This window comes from Patagioenas fasciata, chromosome 9, assembly GCF_037038585.1.
Source record: "Patagioenas fasciata isolate bPatFas1 chromosome 9, bPatFas1.hap1, whole genome shotgun sequence".
NCBI lineage: Eukaryota > Metazoa > Chordata > Aves > Columbiformes > Columbidae > Patagioenas > Patagioenas fasciata.
Genome location: NC_092528.1, coordinates 29,992,042 through 30,008,714, shown reverse-complemented (window position 1 = coordinate 30,008,714; position 16,673 = coordinate 29,992,042). Strand labels below are relative to the sequence as shown.

Below are 16,673 nucleotides of genomic sequence, written 5' to 3'. Positions count from 1 at the left end.
CAAGATTTTTCTTTCCGAGGACAGATAATAGTTTAATGATGGTGAAGTAAATTTAATCGTGTTAAATGCGGTTCCTGCTTCTTTGCAATTTTGTCATATTTTGAAGCACCTTCACTGAAGACAGTAATAACTAAACTCTGAAAGCTAATCGTTGCTTCACGTGAGTATTTACTATCCAGAGTGTTCAGTGGACTTGATTGATCTGGGCAATGCAAAAAGGTGAGGCCGCAAGCACAAGAATTTTATAGCTTCTATAAAGTACTGTATACAGGTTTTGCTCAATTTTATGCTGTTAAACTAAGCATTTGGTATCATATGGCACTTTAAGTACTTTGATTTATGCGAAGACAGAAACTGCATCTGTAATAAACGCTCTAAAGTATGAGTTTAAGAGCAATCTACTGTATTTATTCGTGACATAAACGCTCACCTGCAATGCATTGGAGAACCATCTCAGACTTAACTCACGCTGCACATTGCAGCCATTAAGCTTCAGGCACAGCAAGGTCATTCCCAAGGTGAAGATGGAAGCGACTGGGAAGAAAGGGGTGGCACAGCAAATATTTTGAAACAGCAAATGGAAAAATATTGTTTTTTCACCTGTTAAATATTCTGGATGCATGAGTGTAATTTTTTATTCTACTGTATAGGGTCCTATGTTATATCAAACAAGGCAAAGTACAAATCCAATCTTGTTTAATATGAAATATTAAAGCACACAGCCATGAAAATAACATGAAAACCCCGCTGACATCTTTGAAAAGAAATGTAATAAAATTGCACGTGTTTCAGGTTTATGAAAACTCCTTCAAGGAGGAGTGGAAGCACAAGAACCCTTTGTTGTACCAGACCATTGTGCTTCATGTGAAGAACCCTCCTAGTGTTACCTTTGCTATTTCGGTATTGAATTAACTACGCTCAGTGGAACCTGCTTAAGCACAACACAAAGTAAGAATTTTTGAAGTATTTATATAGCTTTTTAAATAGCTCGAATAGTTTAATCCTTCCATCTTTGCATATTTTTCTACAATAGTGAAGTTTAACTTCACTGGGTAGAGCAGCCTGGAACTGGTGCGCATCAATTTATGGAGCTGGCTGTGCAGTTCACTGCTTGTTGGTGAGGGTTATCTTCCTTGCCCCACATTATAATGTCTGGGGAATTCCTCTGGTTAGGATTATGCTCAAAATGGAGCATTTTCTTTCTGAGAATGATGGTGGGAGGGTGATGTGAGGACTCTGCCCTGTTGTTTGTGTCCTGGAGGGAAACTCAAGTGTGTGCATGAACAAAACCAATTTTCTGGGGATCAGTGAGACCTAGGAAGGTACTGGGTGGCACAACAACGGTGTCATGGAATAATGGGGCTAGTTAGCTAGGAAAAAGACAACATATTTTTTCCACACGCAGGCTTTCACCCTTTTATCTGTGTATATAAACGATCTCCCTTTAATTATGCCCCCTGTGAAAACCGAGGTGATCTGCCAGGCGTTACCTTTGAGCTCCCTCAAGCGGCAATGAAACCCCCACATTTATTGCACATTTTTGCAGTTCAACACCGTGATTTTAAGAGCAACTACAGTAACCAGACAGAGTTGTTCTGATTTCAAGGAATCTAGACTAGCTTGGGGCAGTTGGAAATGTGACCTCGTAATTTCTCTTTTGACTGATCTGTTAAAAGATCTCTCAAGTGAAAAGTAAGTATTTTATGCCCAATAGTACTTTGCAGCAGATGTACTTCAAGCACACAGTAACAGTGTGATTTGAAAACTTATTTTGATTTTTCTTGGGTGGTTACTGATGAAATGAATGACAGAATAGCTGGAAAACAAACCTTTTGGGTCACAGAATGTCAGGTAGGACTCAATACTTTTTTTTCCTATCATCCTGAAAAGGTAAATCAATACTTAAATAACAAGTATTTCTGCCCTTGGTAAGAAAATACTTCAATCAAAAAGCACTCTCTGTCACTTAATGATGTGTACACAGGATTCAGGTCATCTTTGGTGTAAGAAGATGATGTTTTTCAGAAGGCTGGACCTTTGAACAAGTGGCTTTTTCAAGGGTTTGTCGAACATGGGCAATCCTTTTTGGACCAAACAACTTAAGTAAAATGACTTTAATGGCTGAAACGTGGATTTGCTGTCTGCAAATGAGCCAAATTCCTGTCTATTACAGGATTGCTCACGTCTGGATGCTGGAGCAAAGCCAGGGCGCCAGAAAGAAAAGTAATAGACATTATACACAAACCTCATCCCCGCTCAGGGCAGTCCTAAGGAGCCAATTAGTTACACATTTGCATATTGGTCCCATAATCATTTTGGTGAATAAGGAGCAGCGTTGAGGTGAAGGGCACTTAATCCAATGGCCCCCAGATGTGTGTTATAACAAAACTCAACTAATTGTGCGGGCTTCAAATAGCTAAAGCTGCAAGGTAGCCTCTGTAGGTTATGATCAGGTGTTTTCCAAGTCACGCTTTATTAGAGGAGCAGACTGACCTAAAACTGGAAGGATTTACGTATCTCTAGGTTAGCTGTTGCTGACAGGATTCATTCTTCTTAGTGGTAATGACCATACTGCCCTCACCATACTGTGAGGTCAGTTTAGGGGCATGTTTTAGGTGGGTTGTGGGTTTTTTCCTCTGCTTTACCTCAGAAGCCTCATTAGTTGTAGTACCTGGTGCTCGGGATTCTATACGTTTTCATTTGAGCGACTTTCCCGCTTCAGACAGACGGGGCAGCTCTGAGGCGCTTTAGGCCGCACTGCCATGGCGGCCGCGGTTGCCATAGCAACCAGCCGCGGTGCACTGTGGGCCGGGCGCGCCCCACGTGAGCGGCGGGGAGGTCACGTGACGGCGGCCGCGATGGCGGAGGAGGAGGAGCGGGCGCTGTTGGGCCGCGATGGCGGCGGCCGCGCCGTCCCGGGCTCCCCCCGCGCCCTCCCCGCACTCTGCGACCCACAACGCCTGCCGCACCGCCTCCTGGTGCTCGGCTTCATGTGCTTCCTGGGCTTCGGTGGGTGACTGGGGGTGTGGGGATGCCGGGCAGAGCGCTGAGGCCCTGGAGCTGAGGTGACTCCTTCTCCTTGCAGGCAGCTACTTCTGCTACGACAACCCGGCCGCGCTGCAGACGCAGATTCAGCGGGTGAGTAGCTGCCGGGAGCAGTGTCCTTGTTGCTGAGCACGTCTGCTTGGGTGCTTACTCTGTGATTATCTGGAATATTGTGTCCAGTTGTGGCCCCTCAGTTCCAGAAGGACAGGGAACTGCTGGAGAGAGTCCAGCGCAGCCACCAAGATGCTGAAGGGAGTGAAGCATCTCCCGTGTGAGGAAAGGCTGAGGGAGCTGGGGCTCTGGAGCTGGAGAAGAGGAGACTGAGGGGGGACTCATTAATGTTTACAGATATCTAAAGGGTGAGTGTCAGGAGGATGGAGCCAGGCTCTTCTTGGTGACAACCAATGATAGGACAAGGGGTGATGGGTACAAACTGGAACACAAAAGGTTCCACTTAAATTTGAGAAGAAACTTGTTCCTGGTGAAGGTGTCAGAGCCTGGCCCAGGCTGCCCAGGGAGGTTGTGGAGTCTCCTTCTCTGCAGACATTCAAACCCGCCTGGACACCTTCCTGTGGAACCTCAGCTGGGTGTTCCTGCTCCATGGGGGGATTGGACTGGATGAGCTTTCCAGGGCCCTTCAACCCCTGACATTCTGGGATTCTGTAATTGCTCCTTCTAATATCTCGTTCCTTTATGTAGGATATGAAGGTGAACACAGCTCAGTTCATGTCACTCTACGCTTGGTATTCCTGGCCCAATGTGGTTCTTTGCTTCTTCGGAGGTTTTCTGATCGACAGAGTGTTTGGGATACGGTAAGTGTGGTGTTACCATTGTTTATGGTCAGAGGCTGGTAGACTTAAAGTGTGTGTGAAACATGATAGTCAATAATAGGACTTTTTCAAAGTTTTTGTATATGATCTAGGAATTTCCATTGACATATCGGAGCTTCTTTCCTTTTGTGGCTTAAATAAAGTGGCTTCAAAATTACCAGTGTCTGTACTATGCTTTTTAATGAAGCTGTCAAGCTGTGGCATGTAGCACAGAGAACTTCTATTGCATTTCAACCTCCCCTATTTTCCTTCCTGTAAGTCTAATATAGTGTTTAATAGGAAAAAAAGGTTCTAGCTATGCATTAAGTAATTTTATTTTTCTTACAGGTTGGGCACTATAATATTTAGTGTCTTTGTTTGTGTCGGGCAGGTAAGTGCAATTGAGAGGGTGAAGGATGATACGTGTCTGAAGCTTCTCTGCGAGGGGTGGGGTGGCAAAAATGCCCGAATGGCTTCTGGCTTTGTGTGTATTTCAAATGGGAGTAGGTGAAGAAAACCAAAATGGGAGAACCCTGAATTGTGTTGGGGGAACTGGGGACCTCAAAAGATGAGGGAAATAGGAATGTGAAGGAAGTGAATGTTTTATCTGTTTGATGTGAAACTACTGTGTAGGTGTGTTTGGACAGGTGTGAGGATAAAGGTGAAGAACAACTTGAGGTGTTTTCTGAGTGCAGTTTAGGGGGGCAGGTTGGGTGTTGTGTAGCCAGCAGGATGATGCATAGAGGGAGCAAAGACAAAAAGCTGGGGGTAGGATGTGTGGTAGTAGCAGCTGTGAAGTATTTCTGCAGGTCTGGGAAGGGAAAATCACTTTTCTTTCTGTTGCGAGAGGCTTTTAGTTCCATACTTTAATTATAAAGTTATAATTTTTTCCTTAAATGTTTCTGTGACAGGTGATTTTTGCTTTGGGAGCACTACTTAATGCTTTCTGGCTGATGGACGTGGGCAGATTCATATTTGGGTAAGTCCAGGAGAGAACAGCGTGTGCTTTCTGGGGTGAGGACCGTCCTCCTGTGACCTAGAAAACTGCTCCTGTGTCTCCATTCAGAGACACAATTGTTGGATTTGGGACATTTATGAAGTCGAGACATACAGGACCTGCAGTCACCTTTCCAGTCTAACTTACAGTTAGAAAACAAAAAATAGGGCTTTGTAGTTCTTGCTCAATTCAGGAATTATGAAGCTACCCAAATAAAGACATGCAGTGAGCTGATAAAACTGTACAAGTCCTCCTTTTCTCTTAATTCTTACTTTCCTGAGTAAAAAGAACTCTTAGCGACAAAAAGGAGAACAGAGCTCCTACAGTGGCAAGAAATGAGGGCAAATGTCAAATTGTGAACGTGCCCCAGCATAAAAATGTTAGAAAATCAGACCAACTGTGTTGGCGGATGGGCAGATGACTCAGTTAAATTCAGATTCCAGGTGAAGTATCTGCTTTTGGTTTCGTTTGGGTCAGGATCGTACCACTCAGTTCTTTAATGCAGAAGAGAAATGAGTAGTTTCTCCCTATGGATTTAATTTCTGTAAATGACCGAGGGCAATTATAATCGCTCTTAAAATACTTTGCACTCGTAATTATTCTCAAAACACTGCAATTGTCTTGTGAATTGTCTTCAAATCACCTTGCAAATATACATTGGATGTACCTGCACATAGAGAAATTTCTCTGCAATGCTGCCAGCAACGCATAGATCGCTTCCTTGTTGCAGTTAACGTGTTTTCTGTCGTGCCTTCCTTCTTTTTTTAGGATAGGCGGAGAGTCCTTAGCGGTGGCACAAAACACGTACGCCGTCAGTTGGTTTAAAGGGAAGGAGTTAAACCTTGTGTTTGGATTACAGCTCAGCATGGCCAGAATCGTAAGTGTGAAACTGGATGACTTTAATTCACAGACTTTAAGGTGTGCGCAGCATTTCTAATGCCCCCTGGAGAGTTTTAGTTATAAATGCATATGATGTTTAAATTTGAAGTGTTAAAGATGTGTGGTAAATAGGCAAGAGATACACAGGGAAAAGGGTTAATAAGATTTCTGAGAACCTGTCAGACTTCCACAGCATCCTGTGGTACCTCCAACCACAGAGGGTATTTTCCTCCGTACAAGAGTGTGAGCTGGTCACAGCTGTTTCTGGGTTGATGTTGAGAGGCTGTTGCTAATTAGCAGTTACCTCATCTCAGCTGAACTGTAGTTAGTTGTGTGTTGTTCACCTTGGGAGTGAGTCCCTTCTCTGGGGGGAGAAGGGGAGGAAAAAATAAAAGTGCTTTTTCCTGATGCCTCTCAGGTGGGAATCCCATTTTCTCTAACATGTGGTATTAAATTCAGCTCAGTTTATGAGCTAATGCAGTGTACGATGGGGATTTTGTGGCACTTCTAATGTCTCCATCTAAATGCTGTTAGAATCATACAAAATTTTGGATAGTGATGGTATGTTATTGTCGCAATGGTTAATTTATTACAAACACTGACTAAACCAGCAGGGAATAGTTTTATCGTTGTTGCTGGTGGTTAATGTTCCCTGTGTAGCATCTTAAACACTGTTCAGTAAGCAGTCTGCCTAATGTTCTTTTTGAATTAATGCAATTGTGAAATACATCCTTCTTCACGTGAGTCTGTTCTGCCTAGGGGAGCACAGTGAACATGAACATCATGGGATGGATTTACTCCAGAGTTCGAGATCTTCTGGGCTATACTGGTCCCAGTACTCTTGGCTTATCTCTCATGATAGGTCAGTAATATTCTGAATTGATGTCACCTGCTGTTTGAGGCTTCTCAATTTGAACAGCTAATGATTTCTTACTCACTTGAAAGTAGGACGAATATATTTGAGATTAGGAAGAGCAATTCAAACAGTGTTCATATTGATGGCTATTATTCTTCTGGTGAGTGTATGATTACTGCATCTGATAAAATGCTGTGTGGTATTTGTGACTGCCAAGTTCAAATTTGTATCTTATGGAGGTGAAATATTTAACATGGTTGGAGTAAGAGACGGACTTGAAAAATTTTCTGAAGGGCATTGTGGCAAAGCTGGTTTGTAGTTGTCTGTGTAAAAGTGAAATTTCAGCTCCCTTCGGATCCACGTTCTTTTCCTTCAGAGCTGTGGGTATTAATTATGGCCCTGGTGTTGGTAACAACGCTCAGGCTTTATTTCCGTGGTTGTGAGGTACAAATAAGCAGCTTGGCTCTGCCGAGTGGTGGTAATGTTGTAAATAAAATAAATGTAGCTCCATGTTTGCACTCCAGTTCAAGGCAGATGTCTCATTTGGCAGACTGCAGTATTTATTACACTTTTTTATTTAGTACACCTTACTCTTTGAATTGTATAACTATTGATTCCTGTAGATAAGAGGTGCTGGTGTAAAACTGAGTTTGTATCAGATAGGTAAAGATATGCTACACTGTGTTTAAAAGCCGAATTACTGCTTGAATCACCAACTAAACGTTGTGCTGCCTCCTTGCAGGTGGTGTAACGTGTCTCTTCTCGCTGGGCTGCGCGTTGATCCTCGCTTACCTGGACAGGAGAGCGGAGAAGCTCCTTCATAAAGAACAGGGGAAAACGGGTGAGTGGGGCGGCTGAACGGCCGGGCTTCGTTCTTTCAGTCCGTAACAGACTCTTCCAGTTACTCTGTCCATGTTTGCATTTTATGGAATTCAGTGGCTGCTGTTCATTATCTTTTTCACAGTTATAGCCTTAATCATAACTATTAGTTCATTTTTATATCAGTAGGAAATTTTACAGCTTTAAACACCAGTTTCCAGGCAGGTGCGCTACCTGCTTTGTTTATAAAGCATGTGGAGAACCTCCCAGTTCACATCAGTTTGATCCGTGCCATTGCCATTGGTACTTTGTTTTGGTAGAATTGGTCTTAATCCCTTTAATAGGTGTGCAAAACCTTGTGGCTTTTCCCTATCGGTGTGTGGTGAGTTGAGTTTTCTGTGTGGGAGAGTTTAGACCAATTAAACTATATTTGAGACCCAAGTAAGAGCATATAACGTGAGGCTTCAGCCATGAACTTTGCGGATTAACCATCTCCTTGAAATAGTAGCTTGTGTTTAATTCTGCTGCAGAAGACTTTGAGAGGCTTCAGAGAACTTGCCCATCCAGCTTAATGTGGGAGAGACAATTTGTTCTTGGCTTTGGTGCTCCTTGATGTATGTTTGATGAGGCTGAATTTCAGATTTCCTACGCTGACTGAAACTGTGTTGTCTCTTGTCCCGCTCCAGGTGAAGTGATCAAGCTGACGGATGTGAAGGACTTCTCCTTGTCCTTGTGGCTTATATTTGTCATCTGTGTCTGCTACTACGCAGCCGTTTTTCCTTTCATTGGCCTTGGAAAGTAAGTATCTCTCGCTTATTTAGCTGTTCCCCTTGAATTCGGTTGGAGGTGCTGGGATCCCTGTGATGGGATGCTTATGACAAAGCTAAACAGCTCTATTTAAAATGTTTCTCTAAACTATGTCTTTACTTTGTCTAGCTTAATTTTTCTTTCATGTCACACAGTTGTGCATTTTTCTGAATGTTTTTGCTTTTTTTCCAGAGTTTTCTTTATTGAGAAATTCAGATTCTCATCTCAAGAAGCAAGTGCAATTAACAGGTATATTGTGGTTGACTTCACAAGTAAGCAATTAACAGGTATATTGTGGTTGATTTAACAAATGTGCTGCTGCGTTCTGGGGGTGTCTGTATCTCGCCATGTGGGAGGAAGGCTGGGATCTACTCTTGCATGTGGTGACTTGTATTTGAGTGAACACAGATTTCATGTGGCCCGAGGAATAATTGGGATGTGTGGGTGTATTTTAAATAGGAATATCATAGATGTTCACATTGAGGAATTGGAAAGAAAAGGCTCTGTCTGGAGGGTGTTATTTTGGTATTTGGTGATTTCCCTCTGAGGGATAGAAATAGTTAATAGCAGCACTAAATGAACTACATTTTCCTAGTTTGAAGATGAATTTGTGATGTGGCAAAAATAACCAAACAAAAAACAACCACAACAACAGAACACTTGCTGGTGTATGATTCCAAAAGCTCTGAGCATGTCACAATTTCCTTGGATGTTGGATCTTTTCATGTCCTCAGACCTTCTGGGAATTTTGAGTTGTGGATTCTGTTGTTAGGGATTATTTTGTGTGTGGGTGGTTTCTCTTATTGCCTCGCAGGTGACAAGGGAGTATGTTTTACCTGGAGACACCAGTATTGTGTGACAGCTAAAGCTGCCCATGGCTGGCTGGTGCTCAGTTCTCTTATTTTTATTCTTTTGTAGTATTGTGTATATCATATCAGCACCCATGTCCCCAGTCTTTGGTCTCCTGGTGGATAAAGTTGGAAAGAACATCATCTGGGTTTTATGTGCTGTCGTAACTACGCTTGCTTCTCATATTATGTTGGCTTTTACCTTCTGGAACCCCTGGATAGCGATGGTAACTAATTCTCTGAGACTTGTAGCTAAATATGATAAGAAATGGAGTTGATGTTGAATTATTCTGCGTAATTTGCCATTGTTTTCTGAGTGTTCAGGCAGTCCTCAAAACCTGTTCTGATATCTGTGGCTTTAAGAAGGATGTATAATACTATGTGAAACTGCGTTTAAAACTAAAGATGGTGAGAAAGCAAAGAATGGGCAATACAGGCAAAACTACGGTGAGGTGTCTGCAGCCACTTTCAGTGCTTTTAAACTGTCTCTGACGTGCTGTATTGGATAGTGGTAAAATCTTTGGTATTGATTTCCCCGTCCTAGGGCAGATTCCCTGAGAAATTGCATCTGAACCTCAGGTTTACCCACTTAAATACAGCACTCACCAGCGTATCAGGGTTAAAAATGGGGTCCTTGTTTTTCAGGTATTTTTCTAGTGAGTTGCAGCACTGATCTTTGCCTCCGGATATTCAAGTCAGGCTCTTTACTTAATGCCAGTTAAATAAGGTTTAGTTTGGGGGTCACTCCTGGATAAAATTAGCTTTCTGTCTAGATGTGCATGTTTATTTAGAACCAGATGGCAAAACCTGTTACTTTAACTCTTCTCTTTTGGGAGAAAAGGGAAAACCAGCATGTTAATTTGTTAGAAGCTTACAGCAAAAAATGCATCTCATCTAGCATCTGTTTCCGTCTTTCTTATTTATTTCCCCAGTGTTTGCTTGGAGTGGCCTACTCGCTGCTGGCCTGTGCCCTGTGGCCCATGGTGGCCTTTGTTGTCCCCGAGCACCAGCTGGGAACCGCGTATGGCTTGTAAGTACTTATGTCTGTCTGTTTGTCTGTCCTGCTCTGCAGCGACCACGTCCTGATACTGAACCACTGCATAAGGAGCAGTTCTAACACGTTAACGGTTAATAACTCCTCCAGGTTCTGTCTGGAGGGAAATCTCGTGTAGTTTCAGGACGTGTGTGTGTGGTCGATGCACAGAAACATCCGCAACAATGCGGAGTCACAACTGTCGTGCGTCATAACAAACGGCGAGGAGTTCATCTTATTGTTCAGTGCCACTAATGGTGTTTTCTGTCCCAATGAGTTTCTGCTCGGCGATAACGCTTTGTTTCTGTGTTAGCATGCAGTCTATCCAGAACCTGGGGCTGGCAATTATTGCCATAGCAGCTGGGATGATTCTGGACACAAGAGGATACTTGTTTCTTGAAGTCTTCTTCTGTGCTTGTGTTTGCTGTAAGTATTAACAACATTGACAATGGATTCTGTGCTTTCAGGGAGCTTTATTAGGCTTTTTTCTTAATATTTCCTGTAAAACAATAATAACTCCTTTCTTATGCTTAGATAGAGGTTTCACTTGGGGCAATGTTGAAAGTAACTCAGGCCTAGCGAAGTGTTTTGTGGTTTTCTTGAAGCAATTTAGTGGAAGTAGTTTCAGTGTTTTGAAAAGAAACAGTAGAAGGGTAGGTGGGTGATACTCTTCCAGGCTCTGTTTAGGAGGGCTGTTATTAATATAACTAAATATTATATAACTAAATAACTAATTATATAAATATAACTAAATTTTCTGAGTTACCATGCTACTTAGTACCACAGTGGAACTTTCAAAAGCAATTGAGACGCTGCTGGCAAAAATCTCTACGCGGTTAAAACTGTCATGGAAAATCTTACTTGTTGCTTAGTTGTACGTTCAAGCTGTTCTTCTGTTTTGTTTTAGCTGACAATAAATTTACAACTTCTTTTTTTTTGTAGTGTCACTAATAGCCGTAGTCATGCTGTACTTTGTGAATCACTTCACCGGTAGGTGTTTTCAGCTTCTCTTGACGTCTGTTTTTATCGTAATTGTTGAAATTACCAAGCTGGTAACTTCAGGTGGAGTTGTAGGGTCCTGTGGCGGGTGCTGTGGCTCATGGCTTTGGTCCCAGGAGCATCTCTGGATGAGTCTGGTCCTTGTAACGTCATCATCTTCTGCTGTAGTGCGTGAAATTCCTCCACTGATTTGTCAGGCACTCTGAGAATGTCTGTAGTGAGGTGTGATATCAAAGATATAATACAAAAAGTTCAATTTTGATGAGTTTCAAAGCGCATGTTCTGTTGCAGGTGGCGATCTCAACTGGTCTGCAAAGAAAAGGGAGAAATTGCAAAAAGTAGCTGCGACCGAGTAAGTATAAAGAACAATGAAGAACAGTGCCCTTATGAAGTGTTTAACGTGAACTAATGAAGTAGGTGACTGAGGTCAGTCTGTCATTTGTATTGAATGTTCGTTCTTTCTTACCAGTTAGTAGCAGGATTTCATATTCCTGCCTCCTGTGAATGAATAATTAGAGGAAGCAGCAATTAACCAGGTGTCATTTCCTAGCACTCTTTCTTGCTAGTTTTCTTCAATGGCTTCCCAACTGAGTAGAACTGAAATGTGTTTAAAAAAGTGTTTTATTTACATGGTGGGTACCTGACCCAGTCAGCACAAACATGACCTGTATTTAATGTCAGGTAATGCACAGACCAGTTCTTTTGAAGTGTCATTAAAAGCTGGATCTCTCTTAGGAAGACACTGCACTCCAGTCACGTCCCCTTCACTTTCTGCTTGCTCCTCTTGCTCTTTTATTTAGAATTCTTAATTTAACTTGTCTCTGAAAACCGTGGCTTGATTCTAAGTTGCAATGCTAATGTGAAACTCCGTTTGTGGTCAGATCTGTGTTGTAAATGTTATTTGTTACAGTGGAAAGTTTCCATTTTTAGAGAGAAAATGGGGCGGGGTATTTCAGTCGAGTGGAATCTGTTTCCTTTAGAAGGAAACTGAACACTTCAGGTGGGCTTGGGGCAGAAATTCCTCAAATAGGCAAATGTTGAGAGTTTTGTCCAAGTAAGCAAATTTCATTTTGCAGGAGACTTGAATGTCTTGCTTTCTTCTCTACAGAAATAAGTATAATGATGCTTTTCAGAATAACAACTTTTAAAATCCTCTTCCTTGGTTTGAGTGGCTTAATTTGTCTCAATGACCTTGTTGAAGATGATGCTTCTAGTAGTGTTGCAGCACCTAAAGATTGTGTTACCTTCTCCTAGTTCTAATTAGTGCTGTGAGGATTAAAAAAAGTGCATGGGAGAATGTAATGTCAATGAGGATAACGTCTTAGTTAATTTATTGATTATTCTTTTAATGTATTTAAAGCAAGTGCTTAAGGGTACAACCTCAGAAATGTGAGGTTTTGCTTTTCTGCTTTGAGTTTGTTTTGGTGAGAATGTGATGGAACCGCTGGAGAGGGCAGAGTGTGTTGCATTTTGTGACTCTGATCACAGCTCAACATTTGTCACGTGAAGGAAAGTGAATGTGCAGCTGTGTCCCAGCTTCCACCAGAACATCTGTAGAGTTCAAGCTGCTTGTCTGTGAGCAACACTGATTTCTTTTCTCTTGACCTAATTCAGCTCAGTGAGTCTCTTCACATCTTGAAGTTCACATGTAATGTTGTTGGAATTCTTTACTTTCTTTTTTGAATAGGTAGCTACATTTCACCTGCAGATATTCTACATCTCACAGCTTATATATAAGTTTGTTCCAGATAAATACTTTGTTAATGAGACATCTCTTATAAATGGACTTTATGGATTTCTTTAGAACTGGGCTTGTCCATGTGGTGATACTTCAGTTAGACTTGAGAAAAACAAACTCGTGTCAACAAGGTCTGGCCAGGTGACTTGTGGTGGGGTGTAATGTGGGTTTGGTTCTTGTCCTAATTCCTGGGCTTGTTACACGTTAGGAAAGCTCAAGGAAACCAAAACCTCACCAGATGTGATGGCTTAGTTGTAATGAGTGTCGTCTTGGGGCCAAAAGGTTGCAGCCGGTTTTAAATACAACAAAAACCACCTTGTACCCAGGAGTGAAGGAGTTTGGTGTCCGAACAGAGCCGCTCTTTGCTCTGCTTGGCCATGGGGTGTGGAATGCACTCAAAATCTCCTGTGAACTCGGCTCTGTATTGGCGTGTGCTGCGGGGTACGGGGTCTTAGAACAATGGTTTTCAGTAATTTTTATTACAATGTGTTTTGCAGAAAAGAAAATTGAATAGCAAATACCATCCAGAAGTGGGGAGCGTTTGATCAGCATCATGTCAACTTGAAGAATTGTAGTTTTTAGTTGGGTGGTCAGCACTGGACAGGAGTCCTTTGGAAAACCCCCAGCACCTTAAGTTTCTTTTCCAAGAAATGGCCGAACAGTTTTAACTAGTGCCAAGTCATCTCTCAATTTGAACAGAATGGGTTCACGGTGTTTTTTACCTCGTTTAAGCTCTGTGGTGGGAGCAGGTACTCTGCAACCCAAGACAAACGCGGTCAGCTTAAGATAAAGCGTAGTATTAAGTGTCTTCTATGTGCAGCACAACGGTTTTGCTGGGGGTGGAGATTTCTTAATGTAACGGCACTTTATGTTCTGTAATAAGGCTCAGTGCCCTACAGAGCTTGGAAACGGGTCCCCGTTACTGCCTTTGTCACGGTCTTAATGCAAAACTCTGCCTTAAACTGAGTGTATTTAGAGCTCTGTTCAGTCCTGTTACTCTTAAAGACTTAAGTGGAAAGGGAGCGACGACACCCTGGTCAAATCCTGCCTCCTTTGCAGGAGACTGCTGTTAATTCCAAAGGCTGCTGAGCAGTCTTTTGTTTGCTTTCTTTGACGATTGATTCTTTTTTGTATTGTAATCTTTCTTATAAGGAGTGAAAGCTTGTTTAATAAAGCCATAGTAAAAGTTGTTACAGAAGCTCACTGGGCACGTTGTAATCTGTGAAAAGCAAAAGGTTTCTCTTTCTACCAAAGTCTTGGAATCTAAATAAAAGGAAACTGCAGAAAACCGCCTCTCTCTTTCTTTATGCGGAATTAGAGTAAATCCATACACATCTTAGTCTCCTTTAATCTGATATACGGTCTCCATCTAGAAACATTACAAGCTTTTTCTAGTTATTCAAAATAAAACCGCATACACAAGATGAAGTTGCTTGGGTTTGCACTCCGGAGTGCAAATAGCTTAAACCAATTTTCTTTTCCAGAGCAGAAGAACAAGAGAGACTCAGACGTCAAAATGAAGATGACTTGGCTAAATTACAGCCAAAACCCGATGGCTTTAGTTTAAGGAATAAATACCTCTCCAAACTAGGCGCTCAGGTATTAGTAACACAGTAGAGGGGTTTTAATAACTAAGAATAGAACAATTAGATGTTTATTTTAAGAACTTATTGTTTCAAATAGCCAACGAATCAGCCTCTGATTAAAATGCTGAATGTGTGCTCGTTCTCAAAAATGAAGTCTCACCAGCGGTAATTAAAAATCTAATGAAGAAAATGGAAATGAATCAATGGCTGGCAAACCAAACAAGTCAAATAGACTTATTATGATGCATGATTTCTTAATTTTATCTTTTTGCAGCTGCCAGATAATTATTCTTCCTGTTTATCGACAATGGTACACAGAAGCGTGTTGAAATAGCATCTTGCCCCACCGAAGTTCCCAGTACACAAAACCTTGTTTCTGGTACTCCCAGCAGCGAAAGCAGAAGGACGCCCCGCGCTTTTCTGCAAGCCTAGATCCTAGTTTTAAAATACTTGGCTTAAGCTCCCCCTCCGCACTGTGGGTAATTAACAGAGATACCGATGAAGAATCATCTGGCTGTTTATTTGAACCCTGAGCTATGTACTACACCCTTCTGTCTGAAATACTCCGTGAGTAGCTCGAGTCAATAGCGAAGACTTGATTTCTTCAACAATGCGTGAAATGCGGAAGCTTCGTTTGGGTAATTGCTGCAAAATAAGCCCTGATGCGGGGATGAGTTATACAGCTCCTCAAGTTGGACAGCTTGGTTACCATCTAAGAAATGGGCTGTTTCATTTTTCTTATAGAAAAGATTGAAGAAAGATGACTTTTTTTGTTTTGGTCCAAGCAAATATTTCAGAGGAAAGCAGATTATGCAGTTTGTGTTACAGTTTAAAAAGCGCTGACCCTGGTATTTAATACCAGGTCACAGGCTTAACAATAAACCTCATGTCCTGATTAATGTGAAAATTGATGGTTTTTTAAGAGGTTGTGATTAAAAATGATGAAAAGAGTTAAATGCAAGAGATGAAGTTGGGCATTCAGTGGAAAAATGTTCAGATTTCATAATGAAACTTAACGCTTTGCCCTAATTTCAGGGAAAGGCTCATTGCTGAACAGCTGCTTCCCAGTAACTCCCGCAGAGCGATTTTTCCTGGTTTTTGTTACACATAAAGACTCACTTATGTAATTGGACAAACTCTGCCTAAATGAAGCTAATCTTACTTTAAAAGGCAGGAGCGTCTGGGTTTCTGGAGCAGGAGTTGCTGCCATACGGGTAGAAGTTCAAGTGCACAGGGTGGGTGAGTTTGCTTGACTGATTTCAGGGACTCTTCATGTGCCACAAGATGCTTCGACTGATTAATTGCCCGACTGCAAAGAAGGTAGTTTATTGTAATTATATTATACCTCCATTATTTTTCTACGTGCACTAATTTAAGCAGAACCTCTGGAACTTGTGGTCTTCAGATTTTTTTTTAAAGATACTTTTCAGTGGAGATTTCTTTCATGTTCCTGAAAGATGAAGATTATTGTCCTGAAAGACTAAGCCGGGGCTGGTTTGGTCCATAGGAAAATGAAGTAGCAGGTTGTGAGCTCTGCTGAGCTCGCTGCCCTAGAGGAACAGTAGGCTGACCTGGGATAGTTAGAATCTTTATTGGTGCTTTCTGTGCTCCCTTTGAGAACCAAACACTCTGAGAATGGCTGATGCAAATTGGTTTATTTTTCCTTGTAGACTTGTGAATTCTGGGTCTTTTTAAATAAAAGCTTTAAATGGAAGCTGGCACCTGTATTTTTCCTTATCTGGCTGTTTGGTGATATAGCGTTGCCCTTGGTGGTTGTTGAGACTTATACATACAATATTTTTATATTAAACAAGCATGACTTCTGCTTTTGGCTGAGAAATACGCAGAGTTTCTGGGGAAGGGTATTTTTGAGGATCCAAAGACAAAGTTTCCCCTGGTTCCCTCCACTGATGGGTTGATTCATTTGTCTTTCTTGGGGAGGGATTTAGGTTCTTCTGTTGCTCTCCATCCTTCCGCTGCCCCCTTCTCCAATCCTGCCCTGTTGTGGTTGTAGGTAACTCTTCTGCTGTTGCCTCTAGGTTGGGATTTTGCGTGTGACGTGACGGTAACCATGAACTTAATGTGTTGTTGAAACTATATTTTCTGTTCCTGAATTCTGCGTACCCTTGAGCATCCTGCAATGGACTTTGGTAAACGTGTTCTAACTTTCCCATGCCAGCTCAACTCCAAACACCCTCGCCTTTCCCTTCTGAGGGATTTCAGCCTGTTGATCTCCTTAATTTTGGTTGTGGAGCAT

The 16,673-nt window shown here is 41.9% G+C and overlaps 1 protein-coding gene across 3 annotated transcripts; it reads left to right on the top strand.

Moving 5' to 3' along the window:
* Window positions 1-2,837: 2,837 nt before the first annotated feature.
* Window positions 2,838-16,130, top strand: MFSD1 (major facilitator superfamily domain containing 1). 3 transcript variants are annotated; one of them, XM_065844829.2, is made up of 17 exons: window positions 2,838-3,009; window positions 3,086-3,138; window positions 3,745-3,857; window positions 4,203-4,245; window positions 4,766-4,833; window positions 5,620-5,728; window positions 6,490-6,592; window positions 7,329-7,427; window positions 8,092-8,203; window positions 8,405-8,461; window positions 9,131-9,287; window positions 9,993-10,090; window positions 10,407-10,519; window positions 11,036-11,083; window positions 11,384-11,444; window positions 14,315-14,429; window positions 14,691-16,130. In XM_065844829.2, the coding sequence occupies exons 1-17, from the start codon at window positions 2,859-2,861 to the stop codon at window positions 14,748-14,750; spliced, it is 1,560 nt and encodes a 519-aa protein (XP_065700901.1). In that variant the 5' UTR covers window positions 2,838-2,858; the 3' UTR covers window positions 14,751-16,130. The 3 variants fall into 3 exon arrangements, with proteins under 3 accessions (XP_065700901.1, XP_065700902.1, XP_065700903.1); XM_065844830.2 differs by lacking the exons at window positions 14,315-14,429; window positions 14,691-16,130 and adding an exon at window positions 13,328-14,118; XM_065844831.2 differs by lacking the exons at window positions 14,315-14,429; window positions 14,691-16,130 and having other exon boundaries at window positions 11,384-11,448.
* The last annotated feature ends 543 nt before the right edge of the window (window positions 16,131-16,673 follow it).

What these genes read in the sequence shown, in the direction of transcription:
- MFSD1 (XM_065844829.2), top strand. Translation starts at nt 2,859, where the DNA reads ATGGCGGAGGAGGAGGAGCGGGCGCTGTTGGGCCGCGATGGCGGCGGC. An exon ending in TAAAGAACAGGGGAAAACGG is followed by an intron (nt 7,428 to 8,091) that starts GTGAGTGGGGCG and finishes GTCCCGCTCCAG; the next exon opens with GTGAAGTGATCAAGCTGACG. An exon ending in CTTTGTGAATCACTTCACCG is followed by an intron (nt 11,084 to 11,383) that starts GTAGGTGTTTTC and finishes GTTCTGTTGCAG; the next exon opens with GTGGCGATCTCAACTGGTCT.